We start from the raw sequence: 18,232 nt of genomic DNA on the forward strand, positions 1-18,232 counted from the left end.
GTATATATTTAAATCGTATCGATTCTTTTTCATTTTCAGATTTTGCGTATAAGAACTTTACTATACCTTTCTCACATACACTATTAAAATAAAAAGGTGCTCGTCGCGTCCCCCACTCTTTCGCTCTCCCCACGAGCGAACAAGCAAGCTTTGTGTTCAGGTGTACTACATAGTACACAGGTGTATTCAGATAGGTAACAGCAAGTATTAGGCTTTGAGTAAATTTCTCGCTTAGTCAATATGTACATACAATAAATAAACAATTAATAATTGATAGTCGTATTCAAGATATAAATGCGAAAATATACGGTACTTATTTAATATTATAATATTGTATATATTCAGGTTTTATTTATGAGATAGTTGTAGAGTTAGAGAGAGCTGTTGTGAAGTAAGAATATTTCACACAATAAGTTTCAACGAAACATGAGCGAGGAGAGCAAAAATTTATTAAAATCCAAATGCAAACAGTCCGATGAGCCATATTCCACGGATATTTGCAACGAAGATGATCACGATTGGTGGGCAAGTGACAGTGGTTCCAGCACAGGATCGTATTACTCAGATACCGGCAGGTATATAAATCATTCAATCGGGCGCATTTAAAAAAATTTATTTTTTTGCATAGTTTAATATAAACCCACAGCTCCGTGGTTGAATGGGAGTCGGAAATTGGACCTACCGGAGAAGTGTTCTACATAGAATCCGAAGAGGAGAGCCTACTAGAAAATCCTGCAACTTCAGAGGATAAGAGTGAGAGTCCTCAGCCTGAATTGACGCGTCGTCGTAGCACGAGAGCTGGCAAACTGTTCCGTCTTATTAGACGCAAAGAAAGTAAACGGATGAGTATGAGAAATAAAAGAATCAACAATAGCGCTGCAAATAATACGATTGCTCAGGAAAAAGGAGATGGTAGCAAGGAAGTCAAGTTTCAAGATTTTCAGGTATTGATTGAAACGTCTGCGGTGACAGTGGTAAATTAATATTTTGGGGAATTTAATGTAAAGAATTTTAAAACGCATAAACTAAGAATGAGATTTGAACTGTGATCTATAATAAAAAATCTATAATATAATAAATAATGAATTCAATAATGCAAGGAAAGCGAATAATACAAGAAATAAAAAGTCATTTTTTATCAAAGTGGACCTTTTAATAAGTTCTTTATAATTTTTAAAATGCTTGTAGCATCATTATTGAAATTGACAATGAAATTAATTTAAGACTATTTCTAGCCTTCAGTTCTATAAACACAGAAATTAGTTTATATGAAAAATAATTTCTTTCTTGAAATGATGTTGCATAAAATCTATTTTTTGTATTTTTTGGTATATGATAATATAACTGTCTGTAATAATCAGGCAGGAGAAATTCGAGAAGTCATGTTATGGGTTGACCCTGAGAGAAGACATAAGCTGGGAAGAAGGGCAACGTTATGCGAAGCATACTTTGGTATCATCCCAGGTGTATTCTCGGATGAAATCAGAGTTATGGTGGCAGGATTTATACCCGACGGTGAAGCCATGAAGAACAGAAATGTAAAAATTGGGGATTGGTTGCGAAGCATCAATTCGAACAATGTTACTTTCCAAAATTTAGATCGAATACTTTCTGAAATCATCACGCCGTCAAATGTAAGATTTAAGAAAAGTCAATGATAGGATTTAATAAATTTATTATAAATCTGCGATATTATATATTGTATATAACAATATTTAGATTTCTGTTAAATTTTTAAAAGGAACATTAAAAAATTCTTTATTTACAGGTAACATTAGAACTGCAAAGAGTAGCTGGTGTCGATGTTACTGCAAAGTTACCGAAAGTAAATAAATCTAAAGTAATCAGTTTTTATAAGTATGTGACGATAGGGATAATATGTAGAAAATATTATTGATGATTGTATTTTTTTAGCAATCGATATTGGCCCAATATTTGATGAACAAAGAAAACAGTAGTTCCTTTATGGAATCTCTATTGCATTATCCATTGGGCGTAATATATTTAAAGACTGCGGATCTTTTGGAAATGGGACAAGAGTTGCAAGGCGTTTTGTATACATTCCCGCGATCTGAAACTAAAAACGTGCATTCTTCTTTGTGTATGGCGAGGGGCGCTTTTATAACTCTTAATCATTTATTACCTAGTATAGTAGGGTCGCAGCCATTCAGGTATACTGTGTGTGTACATACATAGTTAATATTGCATTTAAAAAATATATGTGTCACATAGCGCATATTTTCTAGCACAACTATCCGTGTAGGTAAAGAAGAGATGCATATTGCGTATATATCCCGCGACGATGAATTACTTTTAATAGCTTTACCTGACAAATGGTGAGTTTTTCTTTAGAATGTATTATACCTATTTTCAAAACAATGAAAACATTACAGATTATTCTATATTGCATTTAAAGGTAATATAAAAAATTTTGCAGCAATTTCATTTGGACAAAATTATTTTAATTATTTCAAAAATTATATTTCAATAAAAAGTGAAAATGTCCTCTAGTAAAAATGTTAAAAAAAAAAAGCTAAATTTTGTAAATACTTATATGAAACAATCGAGATATATTTGCTATTATTTTTTGAATTTTAGTATATTACAACAATAAAAGAAAATAATGAGAAAAATGTAATATCTAATGAAAAAGTAGAAGATTATAAACAAAACATTCATATATATATATATATGACAATCCATAGGATCCTCATTCTGTCAAACACACGTGTCTATTTTATTATATATATATATATATATATATATATATATATATAAAATAGACACGTGTGTTTGATCTATATATATATATATATATATATACCCAGCTAGCAAAATGATGCAAACTTTGCGCGAAGTTTGCCGCAAACTCGAGCAAATCTTTGCAACAAAATTACGACAAGGTGTGTCCGCATTAAGCTTAGCTTTTGCTGGGAAGGCTTGTTGTAAATAGTATGACGCATATTTTATGCAAATAACAGGGTAAAATTTGCTAGTAAAGCATAACAACAAATTTGCAGCAAGAACAAGGCAAACCTTGCTGTACACAATATGATAACAAATTTGTGGCAAGAATAGAGCAAACCTTGCTGTACATAGCATGATAGTAAATTTGTGGCAAAAACAAGGCAAACCTTGCTATGCACAATATGATAGCAAATTTGTGGCAAGAATAGAACAAATATTGTCGAAATTTAAATCAACAAAAATAAAATATTAGACTGATTAGTCCAATATCAAATGTGAATGGTGCAATCGTACTTGGTTCTCTGTTCTCGACGAGCCCCTTTTATTAATCCAGTAGATAAATCTTTTTCACGAGAAATGCGCCATCTCGAGATAGATAGTAAAGTCAGAAATAAAATTTAAAACCCGGTAATTCAACCCTGTTATTTGCATAAAATGTGCGTCATACTATTTGCGACAAATCTTGCCAACAAAAACTAAGCTGTTTACGGACACACCTTGTCGCAATTTTGTTGCGAAAGTATGCTCGGCAAGTTTTATTTTGTTCTTGCTACTAATTTGCCGTTATTCTGTGCTTAACAAGATTTCCTGTTTCTGCCATAAATTTATTGTCATGCCGTGTAGCAAGGTTTGCTCTGTTATTTGCTTAAATTTTGCATTTTATCGTGTCGGAACAAATCTTGTAATTTCTATACGTAATATTTATGTACAAGTCTTTCTCTGTTATTTGCAGCATCGTGTAATGAAAACTTTTGCCGTAAATTTGCTCAAAACTTTTAGAAAACAAAGCAACAGACAATTACTTGTCATAAAATTGTTGTCAAAATTGAAAAAATCCTTGCTGTAAAGCTTTCACGATATGTGATTTTAACAGGCCTGGCTAGCTGGGTATATATATATATATATATATATATATATATATATATATATATATATATAGAGAGAGAGAGAGAGAGAGAGAGAGAGAGAGCTCAGTTTAAGATTTTAATTTAAAGAACTCAGGATTTAATTAATACAAATGGATCGTTTTCTTGCAGCTGTACTTCTCAAGAAATTGTCAAGATTACAGAAGACATCGTCAGAACCCTAGAATTTACCTACCAATCGCTAACGAAGTGTTTTACTTCTGTGGAAAATCATTCCTTCTTGGATCACTTTTTCACACTAATCATGCACAGATTAACTAGTATCAAAGATTCCTGCAAAGATGCTGATGTCAAAAAGAATTCAGTAAAGCCACAAAACAGTGCCGAAAATGGGGAGAATTACAAATTTAGAAGTGCCTTTTCAGTCGCTAGTTTCATACAACTACCGAGAGACGCGCAAATTCAAATAGACGCTGCGTTAAGCGAGATGGAAGCTATGGATTACAGAGACTGGGTATATCGATATTTATCACACACAATTGTACTTATAGTAGTTAAGAACGTGCTTGTGGTAAACTATAAATCTGTATCTAATAGACACGCGTGTTTGACAGAATGAGGATCCTATGGATTGTCAAAGATTATATACTATATTGGGGAGTTGCATTTATCACAAGTGTCATCTTCTGGGATCTCATTTGCCTCACGAAGATCTAATCGACATACATTCATTTTTGCGACATAACGGTCTGTTAAATCTGGTGAATCAGGAACAAGTAAAGTGTTTAGTTCTATGGAAACAGATCTATCCTTCATCTTGTAATCGCGGAAACATTGATAACAACGGCCAGCTATTAATACCCAATGGAAAATGGTTTTTATTAGTTGTCGGGTATGGACATGATTTATTAGCGGTTCTGTTGGAATCCGGCGGATGTACTACAAAGTGAGTGTATATTATTTTTCGTATACAATCCAAATATTACTTTCTATTTCAGTTTTCTCATCCAATTAGGTACAATGACGCGATAGGCCCAGACGTATTTTATGTGGAGGAAGCTCAAGAAACGCTGAAACATATACAAAAAGTAGGCGTCACAGTTTTAGCCGAGAAATGGATTACATCCAATGCCAGGCCAGAAGTGATACCATATGAGGAACATGTAACGACGAAAGCGTCATCCAGCATAACGGAAAATCTGTTTGGTTTGATAAAATCGTCCGACCCGCAGGCTGTACCGTCCAAACAAAATGTTAGTCCTAATAAAAAGCTGCAAGAACTACCTTCCATCTTAAAAAAACGTAGTCCTGAAGAAAGTCCCGTGATCTCGGGTTCTGGTAAGTTACAATGTGAAAGTCAATGTAATGAAATTTATATAAATATTTGTTTTACACCATACCTTAATTTTTTATATCATTTTTACGTAACACAAAATGTATTAATGATAGTTATTTTTTTATATTATTTTATGATTAAATTTGTCTTATACATATTTAGTATATTCCTTACAAACGTCCGAAGATTCACTTAGTCAAGGAACAGGTGGTGTCAGCGAAGTGAGCGATGAGGCAATGCCTATACTTGGAAGACGAGCAACCCGAGAGAAGATTAATTCGAGATTTTCTGATGACAGTGATTCAGATATCGACATATATAAGGTAACTCTTATGGGAATCTAGGCAAAAGTAATTATAACAAGGAATTTATAGCATATGTTTGTAAATATTCTCTAATATGCATTTATAAATATTTTCTTCTAGAGTGATAGTAATGTACTCACAATGGATATATCGAATATACGGGAAAACTTATTGAATCAAGCGGAATACTTAATACCACAGAAGCTGACCGCAGGTGATAAAAATTATTTGTATCACTACGTTCACTTGGATATGGTAGAAGGAATTCTACTGTCGTCAATACCTATTCAAAATACACAGAAGGATAATAAGATCCTTGTTAACTTCAACAAGTGTGTACATATTATTCATAGACTATTGCATAATACAGTAAGATTTAAAATGTTGAATCAAGATATAGATAAAACGGTAATCAATAGAAGCTTAATCGCTATTAAAGAACATGGTGTACTATTTGAATGGGAAAATACAGCTTTTTGGGTAATCGGACGTCTCTACACGAACCCTCATCCAAAGGAACTGTATGTGTGCCATCAAGACTCTGCCCCTCAAAACCTAATTGAAATAGCCTTTCAGTTACACTCTTAATATGTACAGTGTATACACATAGAAAACACTTGTATCTTAATTTAAGCAAATTATTTAGTAGAAATTTTTATTATATCATTTTATCATGCAATACTGTATATCAATAGATTTTAACAATTTGCATTTTTGATAATAAAAAATTTATCTTACAGAATTAATTTTTATTTTAAGTAATAATAGTTGATGTATATTATTTACAAAAAAAATATATATTCAACATTTTATCTATTTTTATATTTAATACTATTTTTTTTTTCATTGTTATAAATAACTTTATTTTATGGAAATATTAAAAAAAAAAACAGAGTTTCTTTTTGGGTAATCGGACGTCTCTACACGAACCCTCATCCAAAGGAACTGTATGTGTGCCATCAAGACTCTGCCCCTCAAAACCTAATTGAAATAGCCTTTCAGTTACACTCTTAATATGTACAGTGTATACACATAGAAAACACTTGTATCTTAATTTAAGCAAATTATTTAGTAGAAGTTTTTATTATATCATTTTATCATGCAATACTGTATATCAATAGATTTTAACAATTTGCATTTTTGATAATAAAAAATTTATCTTACAGAATTAATTTTTATTTTAAGTAATAATAGTTGATGTATATTATTTACAAAAAAAATATATATTCAACATTTTATCTATTTTTATATTTAATACTATTTTTTTTTTCATTGTTATAAATAACTTTATTTTATGGAAATATTAAAAAAAAAAACAGAGTTTCTTATAAAACTATAACTAACTTTTTTAATCTAACTTCTCTGTCCTTTCGATTCTGGTAGTTTTAGTAACACTTGGTTGCATTTGCACAAAAATAAATATAAATTTTCAGCAATTCTCAGGAAAGCATATTGTCAGGAATTTTCACAATAACACATGCCCCAGCCATTTTACTACCATAATGTCCTGCCCAAAATGATCTATCTTTTCCTCCATGCTCGAAACTGATAACTCTGAGCCCAGTTCCATAGTTTTCAAACACATGCGAAACCTGCATACAACAAAGCACACAAGAAAATTAAAAATAGAGTACATAATCCTGTATTTAAATTTTCATTATATCAAATTACCTTTAGCCATCGATTCTGTTTATCTCCCTCGAGAATATCTACAAATTTAAACTCGTCTAATAATTCATCTTCAGCAATTAATTCAACTGTTAATCGATAGTCTGCTGGACAGTCCCATCGACAGCTGTACCATTCGCTTATCTACAACATACAATACAGTATTGTACATATAATCCACAATTGTATAGAGTAATTTCCAGAAATGAGAAGTAACGAGTTACTTTCTAAAAATAACGATTTGGTAATGATGTTCCAATTTTTCATAATGATAAGGTTGATGTAGATCTATTCTATTCTAATGATACTGTTGACACTATCGTTATACTGTCAATACTGTTTCGCAAGTATTTTATATAAAAAGCTGCGATTTCAGGTCACTTTTGATATCATTGTAACATGTTACTTCCCAATTCTGATAATTTCATGAAGTGTGACAATACCACTATAGGTGGTTGGTAAGTATCCAGGATATATGGATGTATCCCCTCATTCGTCAGGTTTATTTTTTGTAGTTTGGAGCAATGCTCGAAGGACGTCACAAAACAGGTCTGTTGTTCCTTGAACATCGGCTCGGTATGTGGTAGCTCCGGCGTGCCGGCGGGCGGTTCCTCGACCATCCAGCGATGGCCGCCGTTGTACTTTATGTTCCAGTGATTCATCTGCTCAGCACCAGAGTGATTCTTCAGCAGGTTCCTCTCGTATGGCCTCTTGGTGCACGCGAGGTAAAGCACGGACCAGGGCATCTTCTCGTCCCACGGGAGCGGCTTGCCCAGCGCCTGCTCGGCCTTCTTATGCCAGACGTAGTTCATCATCATCTTCCAGCGTTTGCACACCAGCTGACAGTTGACCAGGGTGTTACAGTCGGCGCGGCAGAAGATCTCGATCAGCACCTCGACCGGCAGGTACTTGTCGCAGAGCACCAAGCCGTTGTCACTCACCTCGTCGAACATGACGCGAGGAGTCGACGGAATTGTATTGAACTGTCCCATCATCTGTCAACATGCGTTATCACAGCATTGTGCAGTTGGCGCGTGGGTTTTACGACATTGGACCGACGTCAAGACCGGTTGTCATTTTCGGCAGTGATACGCTGTCATCGCGTCATCGCCGAAACTTTACGCAATTAAAATTACGCGCGTGCAGGTACCGGTATAGGTATCGTACATATCTACGCGATATCGAACAGCTGACATGAGTTGACATCGGCGTTCGATATATACATATAACTGATACTGATATAACTGAGATATAAAAGCAACATCTCCCGTGACGGGAGGAAACGGAGAGTATATCGAAATGTCAAAAGCGAAGTAAATGACCGTATTAATTACTTACGCCACTTACAACCTGTCGCGCGTTCATTTCCAGGACCTTCGCACATCTACGCAAGATAGAAATGACGTAAGAGTAAATCGATAACATACGCCCCAGTTTTGAGTCATGAGTAGTCACGACTTCGGATGACGCGCGAAACAGTTCGCACACGGCGGGTGCAAATCTCGCTCTTCTTTCGTACCCTGTGAAATGTTTTTTTTTCTTCTAGGGATACGTTCCAATTAACGCTTGCGGGCGTCATTTGTCCTTGTTTAATATTTAATACAAGGATGAAATAATTTCGCAGTTGCGAGCGTTAAGTGGAACGCACCTTAGACACCTGATTGACTAAAGATTTCTTTAGTTGAACCAGTAACTTGAGAAAATCACGGTTGATTAAATTAATATTCGTTTTTAATTAAGTTGATGGTTTATCAAATTAATTTAGTTATAAGTTACATGAACGAACGAAACTAACTCGATTAAAAATTACGTTAGAATTAAGTTATTTTGAAAAATATTGATATTAAATTGAAAAGTTGTAATTTATTTTTTCTTATCTTTATTTTAAAAAGGAGATGTTAAATTGATACTAGAAAGTCTCGAAATGTATTATTATTGCCTCTATTCCGCGATGCTGATTGGTTCTCTCGCTGCGCCTACTTCGTGTTGCGAGAGTAGTCATTGCGATTGAATTTTGACAGCTGTCAAATTTGTATAAATGGTTATCTATACAATTATTATTGTAATTTATTTTTGAAAAATAATAAGTTAAGTAGCGCGCGCGAAGCGTTTGTGATGTTTAGTCCCTCTCTAAGAAGGCAATGTTATTGATATTGTTGTCGCTTTTCCGAGATGCTAATTGGCTGTCTCGCTATCTCGTTGTCAAGTGCGTTGCGACTTGCTTCACTTCGTGTCATTTCCAGCTATCAAACTATAAATTTTGATAGTTACAATTATCGTTACAATTTATTTTTAAAAGATAAAAAACAAAAAGTCAAATAGCGTACGCGTCTGTAGTGTTTAGTTAGATTAAAACAGTGCGTGAAGAGGCGAAAATAAGAAACGGGAGAAGCAAAGATCGCAATGTAGATTAGCCTTTATAACTCATTGAACATAGTACGAGAAAAATCCGCCAATCACGCGTCTGATTGAAGTAACGCGACTTCTACATTCTTCTAATTTCGAACAGACTCGAGCTTTTTCTTCTATCGTTCTCGACACAAATGCAAAGAACAGAGGAGAGGAAATCGCGCATGACGATTGCGTGCAAAACTATGTCGAAAGTCCCTTTATTTTCTGCAGAATTTTAAAAGTAGCGTCGCAGTACAAAAACTGTATTTAGAGGAAATAGGTGCGCGGCTTCCGGACGCTGAACAATGGCATTCGATTCCTGTGGTGGATTCGCTTGGGCAGCGGGAACTTTATCTTGGAGTCGTGGAACTGCTTCACCTGGGGTCTGCGGCAGTTCGCAGCCTTCACGACCTCCACCTTGATTATCTGTATGGAGTGAGCGCGCGCGCGGTGACGAGCACCCATGTCCCGGTAGCACTGCGTCACCGCTCCGCTGACCGAGAGATCTCTGTACTCCCTGTACATGTTGTGTGTACCAGATCGGGAATCATACCTTAGCCAGATCCCAAAGTTCTTGATTTTCGTCGGAGTTTTCTCAGGAATCTAAAAAAATCAATTGCACTCGGTTATCAGACATAATAGGAACACATTCCATACTTAACACTCGTGAAGCTCTTGGAATCATTTCATAATAATCCATTTGATGTTTATTTAATCACATTAATCAGGAAAAATGATGCTAGCAAGCGAGTTAAATGCAACCTAGGTGCTCTTTTTAACTCAACTTCTTGCATAGTTCATCAGTTTCTCTCCCTTTCAAGTAGAAAATAAAAAGGAAGAAATGAACCAGAAAAGCTGAGCTAAAAAGAACAGAACTACAAATAAAGACAGCAACACGTTAATATCTCTTTCCGATTATTTTTGAAACTAAATTTTGTATACTTTTCGTCCTTTCTCTCTTTTCAATGCTTTATTATATATTTATTTACAGTAAACCTTATTGCCTAAATTATGAGTATCTTATGACCACTATTTCACTTAATTAAAAAAATCTTCAAAATTTCTGAAAATTCATGAACATACTTTTAAGCTTCTAGAGCAAATGTCTGTACTTTTTAGAAAAAAAAAATTACTTTTGAAACTAAAAAAAGATAGAAACTTCCAAGGATAGAAATCAGTCAGACAGTAATATCAATGATTGAGTCTCAAGAAGTGATTTTGAGTGCAAGAGATATAGAATACTGTCGTTGCAAACCTGCTTAAGGGACACGATCTCTCCAGTGGACTTCTTGAACTTCTTTAGTTGACGCAAGAAGTACCAAAACCTGGACTTGGCTACTATAGCGTCTGGTGCAAATATCCTCATTTTGTACAACGGTGTAGTTTTTTCCTTCTCGGTGGGGAGCTTGCGCCCAATCACCTCGAATTCCTTCAGCTGAAAGAGAAAAGACAGGCTAAGTTCCACTCGAATTCATTATGAATCGCACTGGACTGGATTATGCGAACATGTGCTGGTATGGACAGTTATAGGTTATATTGTGATATATCTCAAAGTGAAGCTCCATTTGATGGTTTTCCGTAAATCCTACACGAATAATCGACGCTCGGGACAAGAAAGAATAGTTCTCGGTATCGAACTTGTTTATTTCTCACGTAAAATTCGTAAAAATTACTCACTTCACCCTTCGCCTTCATCGTATCTTATATCACGTTCAACGATAAACCGGAAAGAGACGGCCGCCATATTGCATGACGGAAGTCTTTATGCGGCCATGTTTAATTTGTCTCTGAAAGACCACATCTCAAATTTAAAAAAATGAAGAAATTTATTTTATTAAAAAAATATATTTTATATATCTTTTATATTTTTATATTATAGACATTCGGGAAAACGGAGAGGAAGGAAAAATTTAAACTTTCCAAAATTTAATCTTAATTAAATTTTATTATTTTTGCTTTATCCATCATTCTTTTCTTTCCTTTTTATTTAACTTTAATACATATAACATTTTTAATATTTAGTAATGTTTCTCATACAAGACATGTACTTTCTGATTTTTTCTTTTCTTCTAGAAAAAGATTCATAAATCATATCAAAGAACTTTATTTTTAACATCTGTATTTTGCCATGCTTTCTTTAAGAAAAAATAAAACAAAGTTAAAATTGCCTATTTCGGTCTGCAGCGAGTCTTGATACTGAATATAATTTTTCTATTAATTTAATATTCTTAACTTATATAAACTGTGCGTCAACAATTTTGCCAGTCTTAAATCATAGTTACTAGCTAGATATCAATGCTTAGAGACATCCTCCCTTTTCCGAAAAACTATAAATAATTTATTGTGAAAAACAATACCTCAACAAGAAGGAAAAAAAGTTATGATTTATAAAATTTATTGTTTCCATTCAAAAGTAGAAATGAGGAGACAAGGTCTAAATTATAAAAAAATTAACGCAAAAAGATTTTCGTTTATATGAAAACAATAAATATCCGAAGAAATATCCATTTTTTAAATATAAATATATAAGTATAAAACAATGTATATTTGGGTTTAATAAATATTATCAGCATTTTTCATAATAATAAATTGTTTCTAAAAGCATGTGGTTTTATTGCTAATCTTATACAAAGAGAACATAATTTTTTTTCGACTCCAACATCCGTGAAACACTTTATTAATATATGTAACCATGTTTCAATTATATCTCCTTCAATTGCATAAAACGTTAATATCAGTCAGCTTTACAAAACAAAATATACACAAATTTAAACGTGTATATTTATTTAATTCTATTTATAGACACTTTAAATAATACATCACTTAATATTATTAATGCTTAACTTATAAGCAAGTTCCTTAAATCTCTTCATCAAAATTAATTGGAACAATCCAATTCAAGTTTTAGATTTATAATTATTTTTTTAATTGTCTACTAAAATTGCATGCTATTTTACTATCAATTTGTTGTATAAAATAAAACTATCACTAACTTTTTCGTCTGCAAATAAATATGTAATGCCAATTATCAGAAAAAAATAAAGAACATATTTTAACTGCATAATCTATCTCTAATTTACCTAACTCGAAATTTACGCGAGAAGTACATCAATTAAGCCGTCATAACTTTTCCCGCGAAATTGTCAGGAGATAGCAAGCATTGACACAGGTTTAATTCCGGCCGTGTATAAAATACAAGAAACACATATTACAAAGACATCTTGCGACCCTCTATAGATATATCTACTGCCCTTCTCGTTGACTTCATACGTTTACTGTCCATATAGTTCTTCATATGTCTCTCGAATCGGCTCATTTGTTTCTTGGTGCTCTGCGTAGAATAACATTATTACAATTACGTATAAGATTACTACATGGCTAGCATGGTATTTTATTTGGCTAAAAACCTTTATATATTAGGAAAACATTAGGGAAGAGCAATAGTAAATAACTAAATGAAATAAGGAATCGAAAACGATTAAGAATTGGAATGTAATAACAGCCACAAGTTTGAGGTATTATTAATTATAAATTAATACTACAAAAAAGTAAGTTTAGAAACTCAAAAACAAACATTATTGGAAATATAAAACATAATATTTATATAACAATTTTAGGACGTCATATAGCTCTGTAGGAGCAATGGGCAGGACTTGTAAGTGACAAATTGCGAGTTCAAATCTATATATCCTATATATTTTTTTTCACTTTGTAAACCTTAGCTGAAGATTTCTCACCGAGAAATTTTTTAGATCTAAATGTAAGGGACTGATATTATATCATCCGTTCCTGTTTTTACTAAATGTAAATACTTACTCTACTAATGTCAACATCTGATTTCCAATCAGGCCGTATGACGTAATCTTTATTAGATGGCCTGGGAACTCTGGCTCTTCCTACCCATCCAGGATCTCCTGGTCTCAATGGTCTGGAATCAAGAATAAGTTCAATGCAATACGAGTACAATGCAATCGATAATAATATTATTATTAATATTATTATTGATGATTATTATCAACTATTGTACTTGGAATCTCCTTTCAGGGCTTTATTAATATCCTGTGATTTTTGGGAGGATCCACCGTCCTCAATTTTCCTTCTCTTCTGAGGCGTCTGCTCCAGATCCCTCTGCACTCTCTCCTCTTTCGAAAGTGCTTTAAAGTCCGCTGATAAATTAAAAATCGGTCGAGCCCACTCATTGATCAATTTCCCAGCACGTTCCTTGTTTTCTTTAGTTTCTTTTGGATGCTTATAAAGATACATCACAGCCTTTCCAATACCGGATTGCTTCAGTGAAGATTGATCAATTTTTGGAAACTAGAGAAACATGTAACAAATAATTGTAGTAAAGGCAACGCGTTTTTTGTCAAACAAAAGAATTTATTTAATATCTCACCTCCCACAACAGTTTTAGAAGATTGTCTCTGATTTTAAGAGAAGGCAACGAACGATCAGGCATCGGTGCTAACCAGTCGGTAAGAACCGCTAATACATTGTGTTCCAAAAAGGCCAATTGTAAATCATGCTTCTTAAGCTGCGACAATACTTTCGATAACATGGAAATCTTATTTGTGGCAGGTTTATTTTGTTGATTTAATCTTCTATCCTCCTCAGCTGCACCTTTCATGTCTGATAATAATTGTGCTATAATATCATCATTATCATTGATGAGACTGATATCTTTTCGTTTACGTCTACGCGATTGCTCTTCTTTTTTTCGTGCTAACATGCGATCGAAATCAGACAACATATCGAAATCATCCCTGAAAATATTAGATTCAAACATTTTTATAAGTTATTAGATTTTGCATTTTTACTTTTTAAATTCTCTTAACTGTTGTAGTCACTGGGAGTTCAGTAGACCCCATGCTAAATTTACAATTACATATCTCTAAACATAAAAAAAAAAAAATAAATTTATTTACCCTATTTTGTTTCCTATAAATTATCTCTTTGAGTTTTACATTTTTTGTCATAATTTATCATTTCAAACTTCAAAATAAATACATTTTTTTCCACTATTTAACTAATTTTTATTTAAAAGTATACTGTGTTAAGAATATAACGTTGAAATTTTTGTGTGAAATAAAAAAAATGTCGACTGGTCTTCTACGTGAGAATCCAATAAACTCTATGTGACTATTACAAAATTATTCGAAGGTGTGACTACAACAGATTAATACATTTTATAATATTATTTTTCAGATCTATATCAAGATTAAATATTTACTTACATTCCACCACTAGTAATAATTCCATCGTCAGAATCTTCATCCTGTTGGTCTTTAGCAGTTACATCCAATAATTTATTTTCTTCACCTTCACCTTCCTTTTCTTGATGTGCCTCATCGTCCTTTTTCTTTTCATTCTCATCTTCATGTTCGGAATCAGTCAACTTATCTCTCGTTTGTTTCTTTGCTTTAGCTTCATCAGTTTCTTCTTCAGAATCCGATAATACTCTTTTACGCCTTCTAACTACTCCATCCGAATCTCTGCTACGGCTTCTGGATTTTCTAGATCCAGAGGCGGATCTAGATCGTGATTTAGATCGGGATTTAGAACGCGATGAATGCCTAGATCTAACGCTTGATCCAGATTTTGATCTCGATCTAGAATGTGATTTCGATTTTGATCGAGATCGTGAACGTGACTTCGATCTTGATCCTGACCTCGATCTTGATCTTGAACCTGATTTCGACCTAGACCTTGATCTTGAACGTGAGCTTGAACGTGATCTCGAACTAGACTTGGACCTTGAACGAGATCGCGATCTCGACCTTGATATCGACTTTCTGGATCCTGAACGAGATCTTGATCGCGAAGCTCTTGAAATAGAACGGGATCTTGATTTAGATTTACTGGACCGCGAGCTGGATCTAGATCTTGAACGAGAATTCTTTCTCGAATGTGCAGGAGATACAGAACCTTTACGTGAACCTGATACAGATCTTGATTTTCCTCTAGATCCAGATCTTTGCGATCTTGATCGTGATCTTGAACGTGAACCTTTTCTCGAACCCGATAACGATCTAGATTTCGATCTAGATTTGGATTTTGAACGTGATAAAACTCGTCCTCGCGAAGGAGATCTCGATTGTTTCCTGGATCCAGACCTTGATCTAGATCTTGATTTAGATTTTTTATCTGCTGAATTGGAACGAGATCTAAAACGGGGGCTTTTTTCCAAATCTGGAGAACCTTTTCTAGAGCTATTAACAGACTTTGACCTTGATCTTGACTGTCTGGCTATTATAGGAGATTGATTTGGAGGAGGTGATGCCGAAGGTGAGCAAGAACCTTTTTTGGATAAAGATCTAGATAAAGATCTTGATCTTGATCTTGAACTAGCTCTAACGTCTTTTGGATTAACTGATACTGATCTTGATCTTGATCTGGATCTGGATCTTGATCGAAAAGATTTTGGAGTGCCCGATCGAGAGCGCGAATGGACCGATGCTTTTGGAGAACCAGAATGAGATCGAGAGAGAGATCTCGAACGAGAACGGGATTTGGAAATTGCCCGGGGTGAAGGAGATCTAGAAGACGATTGGAAGTTTGCCTTTGGCGAGATACATTTAGATGGAGTATCGCCTGGTTTTGGGGAATTTGATCTTGATCTTGAACGTGAATTATTTCTTGATGCTGCACGAGAACTTCTGGACGAAGAGTGAGAGGAGCTTCGAGATCTTGATCCTGATTTAATAGAATGATGCGAATGTGCCGGTGATCGGGAGCCATCTCTTGCACTTGTTTCTGTATGTTTCGGACTATTGGATTTAGAACGTGATCTAGATACACTCCTTTTGCCATTTAATGGTGAAACAGATCTATTCGGCGAAGGTGATCTGGATGGTGATCTAGAATAAGACTTTCCAGAACTTGCATGAGAATGGACAGATGCTGGTGATCCATTTCGTGCCGGAGACGATTGGTTCGACCTAAATTATTTAACTTAAATTAAGGTTTTGCTTTCTTTCATTATTGTAATATTGTACATATAATGTTAAAAGCAAGAAGCATGCAATAAATTAACTATTACATAATCAATTATTGACCAATAAAAAATATACAAGGAATATTAAATACCTGGTGGGTGAAGATTTCGGACTAGGCGAATGTGATTTTGATCTGTTTTCTGCTACATTGCTGCCTGATTTTTGTGAATCTGGACTACTGCTTCTGGATTTATCATGTTCCTCTTCCGAGTCACTTCTTCCATCTTGAAAAGAAAAAGAAAACAGTTTATGTGTAACATTATAATATTTTTTAATCTTAAAATAAGTATAATGCATAATTAAATACATCATATATGTAAAACATAATTAAAATAATATGTACAAAGATGCTATATTTCTTATATAATTTTTGCATTATTTTGACAAACTTTTTACATAAACTTTATTTTACATGTATTGCGATAACAGATAAAATATTCTAATCAAAACTTCAGTTTCAATGTGTCCGTAATGTAACAAACATAATTATTCTTACCTTCAAAACCCATGGCATCTATTTAAACGCAGTAAAAATATGATCTCTTAAGGCAGTCAAAATTATTACGATTGATCACTGTATACAACCGTTCCGTGGCTCTTCTGCCTTTAACAATATTCCAGAATTGTCTAATTTTCAAAGCAACGTGCTGTTTCTTTTCGTACGAAAGAAAGTGTGTAACAAAACTAACCGGGATTTTTGCTCAATAGAAATTATTCAAGTTTTGAATTCACAATTGATGTACTATGGAATACTTCAGCAGTAAAGTTGAGTATCACATTTCTTTCCACAATTAAAGCTCTAATTTATTAATTAGAGAACATTATAAGTACTAAAACTTTTGCATAAAATTCACTCGTTCAGCAAAGACATTTGCGATATCAATAAAATCTTATCTAGATTGAATACATACTTATATACACTCAACGATACTCGAACTCTTGAAAGAGCAAAAGCAGGCAAAAGGAATACTCACAAGTCACAAACGCCACGAACAAAAATATCGCGTAGATTTCTCTTTCCCTGATGAGTCTCGGAACACGTAGAAGATCGTGTCCAAAATATAAAACGCTATTGGTTGCGTTCCCAAGAAGATGCATTTTGCTATTGGCCGCGTTCAGCAGACACAACTGTTGAGTGAGCGATCAGTAATTCTTTAATATGATAGGTTAGATCTAAAGGTATTAACCAATCATATTAAAGAAGGTATTACCAATAAATGGTATTACCAATCATATTAAAGAAAGTATTACCAATCATATTAAAGAAGTTGAGGCGCGCTTTTTAGATACATTCAAATCAGCTTAATCTTTTAATACAGGGTTTATCAATTAAAAATAAAATTAATTTAACTGTTTGTATGCATAAATAAGAATACAAAAACCAAACAAGTCCATTCTTTTTAAATCTGGTTTATGACATTAAATTATTTTCTATCAGTAGCATTACATTGTGAATAATTTTGGCAGAAATAATAAACAAAGGTGATAAATAAAAAATGTTTAAAAAAACTAAAAAAGTAAGAAATATATTGTTTTAAAATAGATTTTTAAAATATAATTTAAAGTTTAAAATTTTATTTTTAAATATACTATGTCTGAAGAAACAAATACGGCATTTATACAAAGAGACATATTAAAAAATGTCTTTGTTAAAAGTCATTCATAAAATTTTGTAAATAAAAATTAAAAAGCTATTTTATGTTT

At 33.5% G+C, this 18,232-nt stretch overlaps 4 protein-coding genes across 9 annotated transcripts; 1 reads left to right on the forward strand and 3 right to left on the reverse strand.

Annotated features, from left to right (window-relative positions):
• The first annotated feature begins 48 nt into the window (after positions 1-48).
• LOC105837275 (protein inturned) lies at positions 49-6,640 on the forward strand. 5 transcript variants are annotated; one of them, XM_036284380.1, is made up of 12 exons: positions 49-575; positions 647-944; positions 1,362-1,634; positions 1,769-1,840; positions 1,915-2,171; positions 2,247-2,336; positions 4,005-4,347; positions 4,448-4,779; positions 4,849-5,171; positions 5,332-5,492; positions 5,595-5,954; positions 6,381-6,640. In XM_036284380.1, the coding sequence occupies exons 1-12, from the start codon at positions 427-429 to the stop codon at positions 6,486-6,488; spliced, it is 2,766 nt and encodes a 921-aa protein (XP_036140273.1). In that variant the 5' UTR covers positions 49-426; the 3' UTR covers positions 6,489-6,640. The 5 variants fall into 5 exon arrangements, with proteins under 5 accessions (XP_036140273.1, XP_012537347.1, XP_012537348.1 ...); XM_012681893.3 differs by lacking the exon at positions 6,381-6,640 and having other exon boundaries at positions 50-309; positions 364-575; positions 5,595-6,062; XM_012681894.3 differs by lacking the exon at positions 6,381-6,640 and having other exon boundaries at positions 50-309; positions 370-575; positions 5,595-6,062.
• LOC105837276 (F-box only protein 6) lies at positions 6,325-8,921 on the reverse strand. 2 transcript variants are annotated; one of them, XR_004962575.1, is made up of 5 exons: positions 8,481-8,921; positions 7,586-8,137; positions 7,146-7,286; positions 6,819-7,066; positions 6,325-6,455 (listed from the first exon to the last, which is right to left on the reverse strand). XR_004962575.1 is itself a non-coding variant. In XM_012681896.3 (4 exons), exons 1-4 carry the CDS (start codon positions 8,565-8,567, stop codon positions 6,914-6,916), a joined length of 933 nt encoding a protein of 310 aa, XP_012537350.1. In that variant the 5' UTR covers positions 8,568-8,921; the 3' UTR covers positions 6,542-6,913. The 2 variants fall into 2 exon arrangements, 1 of the variants encoding a protein (XP_012537350.1); XM_012681896.3 differs by lacking the exon at positions 6,325-6,455 and having other exon boundaries at positions 6,542-7,066.
• Positions 8,922-9,735: 814 nt separating this feature from the next.
• LOC105837277 (60S ribosomal protein L18a) lies at positions 9,736-11,329 on the reverse strand. The gene is made up of 3 exons (XM_012681897.2): positions 11,211-11,329; positions 10,789-10,968; positions 9,736-10,136 (listed from the first exon to the last, which is right to left on the reverse strand). The coding sequence occupies exons 1-3, from the start codon at positions 11,226-11,228 to the stop codon at positions 9,801-9,803; spliced, it is 534 nt and encodes a 177-aa protein (XP_012537351.1). The 5' UTR covers positions 11,229-11,329; the 3' UTR covers positions 9,736-9,800.
• Positions 11,330-12,105: 776 nt separating this feature from the next.
• On the reverse strand, positions 12,106-17,528 carry LOC105837278 (IWS1-like protein). Its single transcript, XM_036284276.1, has 8 exons — positions 17,218-17,528; positions 17,025-17,132; positions 16,620-16,752; positions 14,768-16,471; positions 13,930-14,296; positions 13,561-13,850; positions 13,350-13,461; positions 12,106-12,864 (listed from the first exon to the last, which is right to left on the reverse strand). Exons 2-8 carry the CDS (start codon positions 17,035-17,037, stop codon positions 12,742-12,744), a joined length of 2,742 nt encoding a protein of 913 aa, XP_036140169.1. The 5' UTR covers positions 17,038-17,132; positions 17,218-17,528; the 3' UTR covers positions 12,106-12,741.
• Positions 17,529-18,232: the final 704 nt, after the last annotated feature.

This window comes from Monomorium pharaonis, chromosome 3, assembly GCF_013373865.1.
Source record: "Monomorium pharaonis isolate MP-MQ-018 chromosome 3, ASM1337386v2, whole genome shotgun sequence".
NCBI classification, from domain to species: Eukaryota; Metazoa; Arthropoda; class Insecta; order Hymenoptera; family Formicidae; genus Monomorium; species Monomorium pharaonis.

Excerpts from the sequence above, each read along its gene's own strand:
- LOC105837278 (XM_036284276.1), bottom strand. Across the intron at positions 16,472-16,619 it reads CCGAAATCTTCACCCACCAG|GTCGAACCAATCGTCTCCGG; the intron begins GTATTTAATATT and ends TAAATAATTTAG. Across the intron at positions 12,865-13,349 it reads CAGATGTTGACATTAGTAGA|AGCACCAAGAAACAAATGAG; the intron begins GTAAGTATTTAC and ends TATTCTACGCAG.
- LOC105837277 (XM_012681897.2), bottom strand. Across the intron at positions 10,137-10,788 it reads AGATCGTGTCCCTTAAGCAG|ATTCCTGAGAAAACTCCGAC; the intron begins GTTTGCAACGAC and ends TGATTTTTTTAG.
- LOC105837276 (XM_012681896.3), bottom strand. The coding sequence starts at position 8,567 with ATGTTATCGATTTACTCTTACGTCATTTCTATCTTGCGTAGATGTGCG. Across the intron at positions 7,287-7,585 it reads CTTACCAACCACCTATAGTG|ATAAGCGAATGGTACAGCTG; the intron begins GTATTGTCACAC and ends TGTATGTTGTAG. Across the intron at positions 7,067-7,145 it reads AACAGAATCGATGGCTAAAG|GTTTCGCATGTGTTTGAAAA; the intron begins GTAATTTGATAT and ends TGTTGTATGCAG.
- LOC105837275 (XM_036284380.1), top strand. The coding sequence starts at position 427 with ATGAGCGAGGAGAGCAAAAATTTATTAAAATCCAAATGCAAACAGTCC. Across the intron at positions 1,841-1,914 it reads CGAAAGTAAATAAATCTAAA|CAATCGATATTGGCCCAATA; the intron begins GTAATCAGTTTT and ends GTATTTTTTTAG. Across the intron at positions 4,348-4,447 it reads CTATGGATTACAGAGACTGG|AATGAGGATCCTATGGATTG; the intron begins GTATATCGATAT and ends CGTGTTTGACAG.